The 12767-nt window shown below is 40.3% G+C and overlaps 2 protein-coding genes across 9 annotated transcripts in view; one reads left to right on the top strand and one right to left on the bottom strand.

Annotated features, from left to right (window-relative positions):
- LOC100648714 (protein FAM8A1) overlaps nt 1–12767 on the bottom strand; it is a 34711-nt gene that overhangs the window by 8641 nt on the left and 13303 nt on the right. The window lies entirely within an intron of this gene.
- Nucleotides 1–12767, top strand: part of LOC100648521 (beta-arrestin-1) — a 28057-nt gene that overhangs the window by 5977 nt on the left and 9313 nt on the right. Inside the window, exons 1-6 of one of the 8 annotated variants that reach the window (XM_048408450.1) lie at nt 7133–8012; nt 8757–8936; nt 9253–9466; nt 9845–10217; nt 10737–11030; nt 12059–12196. In XM_048408450.1, coding sequence (XP_048264407.1) covers nt 9334–9466; nt 9845–10217; nt 10737–11030; nt 12059–12196 — 938 coding nt within the window. In that variant the 5' untranslated portion in view covers nt 7133–8012; nt 8757–8936; nt 9253–9333. Of the gene's footprint in view, nt 1–7012; nt 8013–8756; nt 8937–9252; nt 9467–9844; nt 10218–10736; nt 11031–12058; nt 12197–12767 lie in introns of those variants that run through there. The other 7 variants (XM_048408448.1, XM_048408447.1, XM_048408451.1 and 4 more) reach the window with 7 other exon arrangements.

Genomic DNA, 12767 nt, shown 5'->3' with positions numbered 1-12767 from the left:
TGAAAGGGCTATCGAGCTGCAGTGTAATATCTTTTCGATTCCTTCGCGTTCCGCTTCATTATTTGCATTGCCACGCGTCTATCCGCAGAAATTCATTAAAAAGATTCACGTACCTACATAAACGCAAAACGTGTGAAGTCACAGCTGGAAAGAGAGTTCGCCATTTATCGTTATTAATTGAATCTATTTGCATATCCGTTTCACGGAACCAGCCCCGCCATTAATTTCCGGAACGTTTGCATAGTCCTTTCAGAGATTTTACTTCTTCGATATCATTGTACAAGCCATGTACTATAGACTTATAATAAACGCGGATAAAGTAAAAGTGATTTGTGACAAATTTTAATTTATCTCGTTGATGTAATTTGTAAAATACCTGAAGGATGGAACGAAAAGTCCAAAGTTACGAGCAATATTCCTCAAATATTACGTTGTTCTTCGCTTGACGTCGTAAAGTTTTAATGAAAAATCCAAGGGAAACGGGCCACGTGATTCGAGGCAAACGGCTAAGGGTGACTCCCCATACGGCTGTGAATTCCGAAGGAAAGAAGTGATCCTACTATCATTTCGTTTTACGACAACTCTTTTTCATTACCCTGGTTCGAATTCGTGGAACGAGGATTTAAGGGCTAGTTTCGGGACTTCTATGAGAAAAGGTGAGCAAGCAAACGTTCCGTTTCATCCCTTCGTAATTAAACTTCTATAGAGATAATACACTGCTAAGAGATAAAAACATTAAAGGAGGGATAAACGGGCGAACTTTCTCTTTGAAGGAAATAAGTTGAGGACAAGCGAACTTCTTTCAGTAAAGAAGGGAAGCTTATTGAATCTTTCTGAATCTTGAGACTTTCTGTCTCACTTATAACCTCGTTTCTATACGTCTCTTTAAACCACGCCAAAAGTTGAATTGAAAGTTTCTTACGTTTTACATGTGGTTATTGAGCATTTCATGAAAAGATATATAATTTTTTGATACGAGAAAGAAAGAAAAATGAAAGTTTTGTGAACCGACAAAATAAGAGATGAAACGATCGTAGGTTTTGAGCGCTCCCTCGTGTTTTTCTATTCCTTCAGGCGTGAACGAGCTGGCAGCATAATTCCATCTTAATTAATTGCACTGCCTTTCACGAGCCCCATCCGGTACTGACGAACCTTCCGGTCAGATTGACGATCGCCTTTCGGTCTACTGACTCCTTGAATAAAGCACGCCGGGCGCGGAAACAGGTGGTAGGCTGACAGAGGATGATGAACGGTACGCAACCGAGTGTAGCTGAGGCAACCGCGCGAAAACTTCATCTGAAATCTGGCAAAAATGTGAAACACCATACCTGTCGGCTGTTGCTCTTCTGATGTGACATGTAGCGATAAAAAGCAATCTGTTACGCTCCTTAAATGTACGGAAATTTTATGACGAAGGAAAATGCAGCAAAAATCGTTACTGATCTACCCAAGAAAAACATATTGGCGATAACAAAAATTAAAATGAAAATGTACAAAAATTACAGACGAGGTGACTCTTCTTTCGTTTTCAATTGAAAACAACGAACAAGCTCAATGAAATTTAATGAAGCGTTAAGATGAAGAAGGATGTGTCAGTAAGATAACACCTGCAACGTGACGTGTTGCATTTTTATTCGCTCGAGTTTTTCCAGCGGTGTAAGATGGGAAAAACCATTCGTGACTTGTGTGCTGATTTGCAATGTAAAATTCATCGGTGTGTCGGTCGCAGCAAGCGCAGGGAAATTATTTGTTAAATGTTGTGATTTTTCATACGTTCCGGTGAAACGTGATTCCTCCACGAATCGTTGGCGTAAAGCCTGTTGCAGGAAGGACCAGGTCGCGACTTTCGATCGCGGAATTTGCTGTTTCTCTCTTCCAGACAGCCACGAGCTCGCATCAATTAACCCAGTTTCTTTTTCACGCCAGCAACGATGCTGCTTCTGCGCGAAATACCGCTACCAGATCGAAATTGCCGATGTTGAAATTTTAAAGAGAGACTGGTCGACGAATTCGATGATAGAAAAAGTTTGTCTCTGTTCCGCGTAAATATTCGATGTTAGACAGACTTACTTACGACGGCTTAAGTTCGACGTGAGGTAACACGTTCAGACAAACTGTCTAGCATAGTTACCAGAAAACGTCACCTTTCCCATATCGTGACAAGAATCTTAACATAGAGATCTGTTACAAACTTTAGGATGCATGGTATTGTATCGATATACGCACTAACAAGAAGTTCAACTATATATCAGAACCGTAGTAAATCCTTGGAATAAGTCTCGAATTTCAATGAAGTTAAAGCTTACCTGATAGAACGAATTCCTAAATCAAAGCAGAAAGTAACGACAACGATTGATACATCCGCTGCACATAAAAGTTCCTCGTTCAATAATATTTGAATCAAGATTGAAGAGTACTTCGTATGACTATAATTAAAATATCGAATTCTCAGATTCTCAGGATTCTATGAAATCGCTCGTAAAGGCTTAACAATGAGCGTACCTTATTAAAAAGAATAATCGACTATAATAGTCGATTATATTTTGGTAAATGTAAATAAAAAAAACAGTACAATTAGTTTTGCGAAGATTAAGCAACGACGTCGTCCGAGAAAATTAATTGAACCTAGTCACGTGAGTCTGGTGCCTTTACCGAGTGAATACTACCATTACGTTGGAAATTATAAAAGTTTCTCAAGGAAAAACAAGCTAACTGCACGGTGTTCTCCACGCGAACATGATGGCGGGTGGAAATTTTAATAGACGACCGAAAATAACCATGCATAACGAACCGGTATTCCAGTCGCGGCGTGTTTAACGTTCAAAACTGCTGTTAAGATTCCTGGAAGCATTCCCGATGTCGGTATAACGAGCATACTTCTTTCTGCGTCACGGTGAAAAGCGACGCGTGAAAAGTATAAATCGCGAATGCTGCTCAAGAAACGTTTCTTTCTTTATCTTTCTGAATCGAACGGAGAAAGGTATTGGTCACTTTCGATATCCGTGAGAACGACATTCGCACGAACGGCTATGCGATTCCGCGATCGTTCGAAGGCGAATTTCTGTGTCACGATCACGAGTAATCCGGATACGCGTGCACAGGTCTGATACATTCTTCAGTCATCGAATACCTACTAATTCAAGGCCGGTCGGTTCGCACAGCCAGAGGTCCTTGATCGGTTTTGCAATGATCGCACGTATCCGTGAAAGCGAATTTGCGCACTGGATGCTTTTTCACGGGTACCATTATATCTAAATATTCATTCATGATGATTTTCTTGCGATACTTAGCCCTATATTATTCTACGAATTGAATTGCAGAAACTTCGAAACACGAGCATGCCATTTAATAAAAGATGCATGGTATCAGAAAAAAATTCACAAGCATCTTCTTCTCAATCTAGCCTAACGTTACACACCCTAAACGTCCAATAAAAGTTGCTGACCTTAGTCGTCCAATCGATCCAGTGATAGCTTGCAACCTTGCACACCGTCAAGTAACTTATGCTGGTTATCAGGCGTGTGCAAACAAATTTCCAATAAAGAAAGTTTCTATCTGGTTTTCTGCGAGTCTCGAGCTGACATAAAGCAATAGAAAAAGGGATGACGAAGAATTAAAACCACTGTATGAAAATTATATTGCTGTGAACAGTGACCTGTTGACCTGACCACCAAAGTGCAACGATGCACTGCGTTTCTCTCGTGTAAATTGTGCATTTCTAACCTTTAGAACACGGAAAAGTTCTGTGGAATTCGTCGCAGCAATTGGGGCGTATTGTTGAGATTTGACAACGAGAGTTGTTGCATTGGTGGAAGCAGCGATAAGTTGATATCACGCGAGGATATTCAAAACGATTAAAAAGAGAATTCAGATTAGAATTCAGTTACTTTTATATTTCCTTTAATAAAATCCCTAGAAATGTGTACTCGTTTCATTCGTGAGAATGTGAAAATCTAATGGATGAAAAATATACATAGGTATCATCTGGATCGTATAAAACCAGTTCCAAAAGTTAGTTTTCGTTAGTATCATTGCGTTATCTCACGTTATCGGTTTCTAACGATTAATTTAAGCACGGCAGATGACAAATTACCGAGCAGATAAATAGTATAAATAACAGTAACCAGCGTAGGATGGCGTGTATGATTAAACGAGGTGAGAATAACAAGATGTTAAGAAACAAAGTATTATGCAACAATTTATAATTTTTTCGCAACACCAATCGTAATAAATAAGGAATTTAAATGTGTGTCTTAAGAAACGAGTAGCTGAATCTTATGAATGAATAAGCATTGACGTTGAAACGATGCGATGCATTAACCTTCCTTAATTATTTTCAAGATTGTTTCGTAGTACATTGCTGAATATTTTTAGAAACATAATCGTTTCTAATGATCGATCGAATTGATACGTATTATTGAATGAAACAGATAATATAATACTTGCGTTATTGCCTCACGTTACAACGTAATAAATCGTTTGTATGCTGGAAGAAGCCAAACAGTGTCATTCTCGAGTATAGGTAGATACGTATAGGTAGTTAGCTGAAGTTCAAGTAACCTATAAAAAGTTGCGTTTATAATTAATAACATACTCGTTTACCTTGACCCGCGAAGATTGGAAACGCGGCTGAATAAATCGTTTATGATTTTGAGGATCCATAAAAACACTCATTCTTCTTTTTCTTTTTTTTTCTCTCTCTCTTTTTATGCTCGATTCATCATCGACACAAATAACAGTTGTGTTTACACGGTACGTTGCACGGAAATTGCGCGTTCAAATATTGATAGTATGAAAATTGATTAAAATACGCGGAAATAATAAAGTTTGGTATAGGCTAAAGCTGTTTGGTTAGATGCGTTTACATGGCCTTTAGATATTTAATTACTGCAGATCAGTCGGCGCAGTATCGATCCAATGCTCAGACGCCCTCCCTGACAATTTCAAATTTCTCGCTCAACGAGATAAACGAACGTGAAAATAAAACGGTATATATGACCACAAATAATAAATATCTAAGAGCTACGAATACCAAATATCGTGGACGTTTTGGTCGAAATGTATTTATTCTTCATGGAAATGTATAAATATCATAGTTCTTAGTGAATCTTTTTCACTGTTAGAAATACAATTAGGTAATTTTCGATTTAACTAGCCATGGAATTTGTAAACTTGTTCGTCGAAGCTTTAATAAAGTTATCTAGTCTGCTTCGTAACGCTTAGCAAGTTGCTGCGCTTGCCACGCAATTTAAACGACCACGTCCCGCCCTTTGTGTATCGTCGCATAGGTACATGCAAATACGCATGCATGTTCCTCATAATAACTAATAAATTCTGCAATTTAGTATGCCGGGACGTCTATTACCTCTTTGCGCCCTCGTTCGGTGCACGTGCACACAGTATCATCGTGATCGTGATGCAAATTTGCGGCGTCAAAGCGAAGGAAAAGCTTTTAGACGAAAAATTGCGATGTTAACGCGTAATTTTCCTGTTCTTTTTTCCAAAGCGCGCGCGATACGCTCGTATCTTTTCAATTCGTCCACGTTACGCTTCGATAAATAACTCGCAGCTAATTGTGACGCATCTGCCAACAGAATTTGTTATATCAAACAGAACAAAGGAGACAGCGATTTAATGTAACTCGGCGCGGTATAATTAAATTCTAGAGGTTCGGACAACTTTTGTCCTGAAAAAATCTCGCCTCTGATAATTCTGCAAACCTTTTAAAATCACAGCGAAGAATGGAGATAAGGAAGAGATTACAGAAATTATTCGAACGATAGTCGCGAATTCGATCACACTTTCGCGAATGATTTCGTTTCAAGGATCGTAGAATAAGATGCTGATAGAAATATGTTTCGAGCGTTCCCACGTGAAGCGTGCTCAAGTTGATTGCTTCGGTGGTTCGGTCACGTTTACAAGTTCGCTTCAGGTATGATGAATTTATGCTCGTGACGTAATTAGTATGAACTCGTAGCAGCGTGTCATTCGAAAATGACACTTGGCCCGCTGGATTTCCATCATTTATGCGGATTGAGCCAACGCAATTACGTGATTACAACATGCGAAATTGGTTACAGTTAAGTGACGTACTAAAATTGTAGACGGACGTGTATCGCAAATCGGAAAAAGGTTCCATTACGGTTCTAATGCGTTCCGAAAAATATAAATATGTACGCGTACAGCGTCTGTACGTTCTACCGTTAAATTTACAACTTGCTTTTCAGTTTGATTTATGTTTGAAAGCAACGAACTATTTTTAAGTTCTAGTCCAAGTACATCTCGCGTAGAAATCGCGATTAAGAATAGAAAATTCATTTTGTCGCTCGCGTGAAGACCAGTTCACGAATTCTCTTTTGTTTCTGTTCGACAGTAACCTTTATCGATTTTATATCGATTAAAAAGACACCGTTCTCCCTTTTCGGGAAATACTTCAAAAATCTGTCCGTTCGTGGAGGGTCCAAACGTTTCAAAGGCTTTCAAAGCAAAATATTTTTTTCAGAATGGAAATGGAACGTTGAACCACGGTGAAATTGATTTTGCCTCGATTGGTAATCGAGTGAAACTGATGGCTTATCGGTTTTGTTGGTTTTCCAGCGCCAGCGACGTTCACGTTTTTCCGCTCGGCACTAATCTCGTTTCTGTCGCGAGCTCCAGTTGCTCGTCTATTGAATTGTGCAGCGACCTTAAAGAAGAAGAGATTCTCCTCCCTGTCACCTTTATCGAGATTTCACGAAATCATAACGTTTCACTTGAATTTTCCTATAATTTACAAGCTTTTGATGCATGATCCTCCCATAGGTAACGATTTTTCTAAAACTAAAACAATTGAATTGTCTCGTATCAGTAAGGCGAGTATACGATGAATAACGCAAATGAAATTATTCTATCGTTCGAAACGCGATTGGGTCTAGGCGTCAGGACGTCGTCAGATGAAAAGCACAATTCTGAAGGTTTGGTTATCGATGTTAAACAGCTACGTTCCATTTTCTGACGTCTGTTGCGTCAGAAACACGTAACGTGTATACGGTCAGTCCTTTACATCGGTCACGTGCTATAGAATGTGTTTGAATCAACGGTCGTTTAATCCTACCTAGTCTTAAATTTATCATGCGATTGTACCGTAATAATCTTCCGTCGAGTGGCTGGAAAGCTGAAACGCATGTACCACGTTCGTCGCAAATTCTTGATTCCCGTATTAATTCATTTTCATTCCCGATCTACGTAATATTTCTACTCTGTTTGTATTTTATACGTCTAACGGTTCGCCAAAGAACTGAGATCACGAATACCATCATATTACTATATATCCTTCGAATATTATTCCGTTATTAAACTTCCCACGTTACGACATACGAAAGAGCTGGAATGGTAATGAAATACCAAACAGCGTCGAAATAACGATTTCTGTTTCCTGGAAAAGCGAATATTCATCGTTGCGACTTACGACAGCATCCTTACGTGGATCGTAACAGTCACGGACTCTATTCTCTATATGCACCAACGAGCACAGATCGTTCTTTAGATCGCGTTAAGAATTACACGAGCGTCGATTGAAATTGACATCCATTTGTCAAGGCCCGTCTAGTCTGTGCTCGACGCTCACCAGGATTGCAGGGCTCGTTACTGAAAAGCTACTATTCTAGCGATCTTGGTGCTTGATCCATTTCTCCGTTTACTATCAAACCCGCGAACAGTGAACAGTGGTGCTTTAGAAAATAAAGCGGCCGATCGCTATTGCGCGAACGCAAGTCATGTTAGTGAGTTATACGAGAATCAAAATATTCGATAGCAGATTCGTGGAACGTGAAATCAGCTAATGTGAGTAGCTGACAATCGAATTATTCGATGATTTCAACGGAGTGTTCATTCTGAAAAACGACTAGTCAGTCGCGTTCTCGCGATTAGATTATTGTTTATCGCGCTGGCGTAGCGAGTTCTTGCCGGATAAAAGAAGAACCGTAAAAGCACCTGCGTAGAAAATAACCACCGTACCACCAAATATGGCAAAGGTGAAGACACCTACTTTTACGTTCGCACGTTCTGCGAGCTAATGTACGCACGAATCATTAATTACGATAAGCGCCATTGTTTAATATTATCATCGCGTTATCATGCCAATTCATCGGATCTTTCTTCGAATCGACTCGCGATACTTTCAAAGTTCATTGTTATTTGAGCTTGAAACTTCAAAATATCTCGTCATTGACAGTCACGATCATGTCTTTCGAATTATCGATCGGTTGTTTAGCGCGTCTTTTAACGCTACCGACAATGCTGTTACTCAAGACTTAAAATCCTCCTTAGACTATTCTAGACGAGTTCGTTAAGCTTCTTAAATCTACAGCAAGAGCTCCGGGAAACTTCGAAAGTTGCCAATTGTCTATATCGATAATGTCTCAACAAATTCGAAACGTCATGTCGAATCGCTTAGCGATTTGCCAAGAAAGAAGAATCAAAATTTTAATGAAAGTCGTGCCAAAAGTTCGTCAATTCGTCGAAGATTCGCTGGTCGGGGAGGTATCGTGATTTTGACCTGTTCTTCGTCAAGAAGAACAAACAAAACACATCATCTATATTCTCTTTTGATAGCAACTGCTTTTTTAACTTTCTTCTTCTCTCTTCGTCTTTCTCTTTCTCCTCTATCTCTGGCCGTTTTCTTTGACGATAGCTCGATCAAAGAGCTGTTTTACGCGCGCATACGTGCGCCGTTCTCAAAGAACGATGACGAACGTCCTTTTTGGCGTGCATTACAGTATGCACTGGCTTTGTCGATTCACAATGCGTGCGAGTTGCGTGTTGAAGCACAGGGGAATGTCAGTGCCGTACAAGAGCACCGAGACTTGAAAACGACGGCTATACTTCTGAAAATTTGCCAGCACTGAGTTCTCGTTCCTAGAGAACGATAAGAGATATTGGGATGCAAGTTTACGAAGGTTAGAACGACTTTCGAAATTATAAAATAGATCGTGACTGGTGGATAAATAATAGTACTCGTAAATCGATCGAGGATGTTGAATTGTAAATGTTAGGCAAGCATGAAAAGTGTTAGTTTTAGCATTTTAAAGGATAGTACTTTGGCCCTACTCCATATTTGAAAAATTCGCGTCAAACTTTTTACGAGTCGAAGAAACACAAAATTTATAATTTCGACTTGGAGCAATTTCTTCCCAATAGATATCCTACAGGATATCCTATGATCTAATGCTTTTGAGATTTTTTATCCTTAACGTTCGATTTTTTCATTTGCAGTGGGATAGTTCGGAATCCGAGTATTCGGAGTCTGAGGAGTCAAATGAGTTAGGGGCCATCGTAAGCCCCGATACCTGCGCGATGGACACTGTGGACAGTGCCAGCAAGCGGCAAGCTACTCGTGTCTTCAAGAAGTCCAGCGTCAACGGAAAGATCGCGGTATACCTTGGGAAAAGAGATTTCGTCGATCACATAACTCACGTCGATCCTATCGGTAAGACACAGAGACCCTTGTTGAGCTGTAAGGTTTCAAAGCACTTAGATTGTTTCTTCTTCGTACCTGATTACCATCATTAGCCATCTACCTGTTGAGTCACTAAAGCGATCGATCTTCTTTCTCCCTCGAACATGGAACATTGTCTCGAGTAGAGAAATATCGGTATGTTTAGCGTATTGTTCTATCTCTTTAACGTTGATCCAATTATTCGAGTATAGCTATTTGCAGCTATTTGACAGTGAAACATCGTTAAAATAGCTTGAAAGGCTGCTAACGGCGAAGATTGGAAAATTCGATTTACTTAAACGACCAGTTAATCTTGAACGTCAAGGCCACTTAAGCATGTGCTCATCGATCGCTGTTCGATCGTTACAGACGGGGTCGTGCTGATTGACCCAGACTACGTGAAGGATCGCAAGGTCTTTGGCCATGTTCTAGCCGCGTTCAAGTACGGCAGGGAGGATCTAGACGTTCTAGGATTGACGTTTCGCAAAGACCTCTATTTAGACGCCGAACAAATCTATCCGGTGGTACCTGGTGCCAAGCAGAGAAAGCTGACACGGTTGCAGGAGAAGCTGATTAAGAAATTAGGAAGCAACGCATATCCGTTTTACTTCGAACTTCCGCCCCATTGTCCCGCATCAGTGACGCTACAACCAGCACCCTGCGAAACTGGAAAACCATGCGGCGTCGACTACGAATTAAAAGCATTCGTAGGTGAGACGCTGGACGACAAACCGCAGAAACGGTACGAGCCTCGATTATCGCGATCGTCAGGAGAACGTTTACGGCCACGCGATTTCTCTACCCTCGCTTCTAAATCGATTTTTAGCCGACATGGGACTGACCGTCGACGTGCTCGTTTCTTTTATCACTTTTGCGGTGGAACGTTTCAACAGACACGAATATCATGTAAATACGTTTCGCAATGTATTATCTGTGGCTGCTTTCTTACGATGAAAATAGATATACGTACCTTTTCAAAGAAATTGATTCATTGTTAAAGAGATGTATCGTAGTTAGTTTTATACAACAAAGAAGCGAGATCCTTTCTCAGTTTGATATCAATTTGATCGAAATATCGTTTAATCTTTCAACTGATTCAAAGGAAAATAGTAAACTAGTAAATAACCATAGAAATCTTGTCACCTCGTATAACAGAATTTTCGAAATCTCGTTATTTATTGTACGACTCGAGCCGCAGAGTATCGCAGCGTGGGTTAACGGTTTGCAAGCCGGTTGACAGCAATGAATCATCATGTTGTAGAAGCTCGGTGCGACTGGCCATACGGAAGATTATGTACGCGCCGTCGAAACAAGGCGAACAACCTTCCGTCGAGGTGAGCAAAGAGTTCGTTATGTCGCCGAACAAGCTTCACTTGGAGGCGTCACTGGACAAGGAGTTATACCATCACGGTGAGAATATTGCCGTGAACGTGCATATAGCAAACAGCAGCAACCGGACGGTGAAAAGGATCAAAGTGTCCGTGAGGCAATTCGCGGACATTTGTCTGTTTTCCACCGCGCAGTACAAGTGCACGGTCGCCGAGGCAGAGAGCGAGTGAGTATCATTCATTGCACGCCATTCTTCTCCATGAACATGCGTCAGAACGCGAAACATACTCGCTGTGAAAGTATGGCAACAAATAGATCCATATGCAATGTTACGAACGAAAGTTGAGACGCAAGTTGTAAATGCGTTTGTACTGATAGTCGTATTGTTTACCAACTGATGAAACATTCTCGTTATTATGTGGTGACACGGTCATTCATAGGAGAAATTTTGGTCATAACTTCAAGATTTATTTTGCTGCGAGAATTAGAGTTTACGTTCCCACGTTTACGGTGATTATAGTTTGAATTCTCGAATAAAACTATTTATTGCCTAGCTTTCACAACAATTCGCCGAAGCGCCTGTTACCGCGAAGACCACGTAATCGCAATAGTTGAACAAATTTCTGTTGACGTTAGACGAAACTAAGTTTCGTGTTTGGTCACGATTGACGTCGATAGACTGCTCGAAGACGTTTTATGTTTCGAGCTGTTCGATGTCCTTAAATAGCAACCAGCTGGTCTATATACCACCGCGTCGTAGTCACTGCGAAATTTACGAGTAACACATTCTGCGGCGTGACCAGGCACGAGCTACTCAAGATCTATCGACGCAGATGCAGGAAGATATAAATTACATTGCGTTCGGATAAATTTCAATGGGAATTTATATCGCATGTGATAGTTCGTATCAACGATGCCTTGTACTGGTTTCTGCGTGTCCCTTATCGGAGAAATACGAATTTCCAGTCTAATTGTATCCATCGTAAAATAAATCTTAAAATACAAGATTTCTCACTTACTAATTACGATAGAGCTACAAAAATTGACTCGGACGTTTGTCTTTCTTCGAAAATGATCGATAGCAGAATTGGAGGTACAACTTTCGGTAAAAGTAAAAGAAAGGAGAGATGCACTGCACAAGACTGTTTCGATTAATATTAACGATAGGTGTGTACTTATACATAGCGAAACGCGATAAATGTCGAAAGGAATTGTAACATGACGAAACGGAAAATAAAATGATTGCACTGGCAGTATAGGGGTATCGCCAGGATTCACTCTGAGCAAGGTCTTTTCTCTAAAACCAACGCTCGCTGACAACAAAGACAAGCGAGGTCTTGCTCTAGACGGCCAACTTAAGCACGAGGACACCAATCTCGCATCTAGTACAATGTGAGTGTTCAAACATCGGCCGGCTACAATTTTCCTCCGAAGCGAACGTTCGCGGCTGAAGACTGGAAACGGGCCAAATAATTCTGGAAAACTTTCGCGAATTCCTGCCTGAGATTTGCTTCAAAGTTTGGGATCGATTGCGGGGATCGCGTGTTATCGGTTAAAAGAGTAATAAATAGTCTGGAATATTAAATATTTTTCGTGGTTGCTTTCTAACTTTAAAGGGGGTGTATTTCTGTATTATGTTACATCTTTCTCGGTAATCGATACTCGAGATAATTTGTCAGTAAATGAACCAGCTGTTTCAGGCCTTAACTTTTAATTATTTAAACAGCAGATACGCGATAATAAAGTAATTATATATGCATCGGAATGTATTTAATTTGTGTCAAAGCCTGTTTGCAGTCTTCGCGGACGATCATATCGTTAAAAATCGAAGTACGATATTGTACGGGAATACTATTTCAAAGTGGAATGCCAGTATTTTCCTTCGTGGCCTTTTTGCTGGAGACTTTATGAATATGGAATTCCATCGGTGGTGGTCTATTTTGCTGTACAGGGGACACGTTCC

The sequence above is a fragment of the Bombus terrestris genome, chromosome 9 (assembly GCF_910591885.1).
Source record: "Bombus terrestris chromosome 9, iyBomTerr1.2, whole genome shotgun sequence".
In the NCBI taxonomy this organism is placed as follows: domain Eukaryota; kingdom Metazoa; phylum Arthropoda; class Insecta; order Hymenoptera; family Apidae; genus Bombus; species Bombus terrestris.
This window is presented reverse-complemented; position numbering and strand designations above follow the sequence as displayed.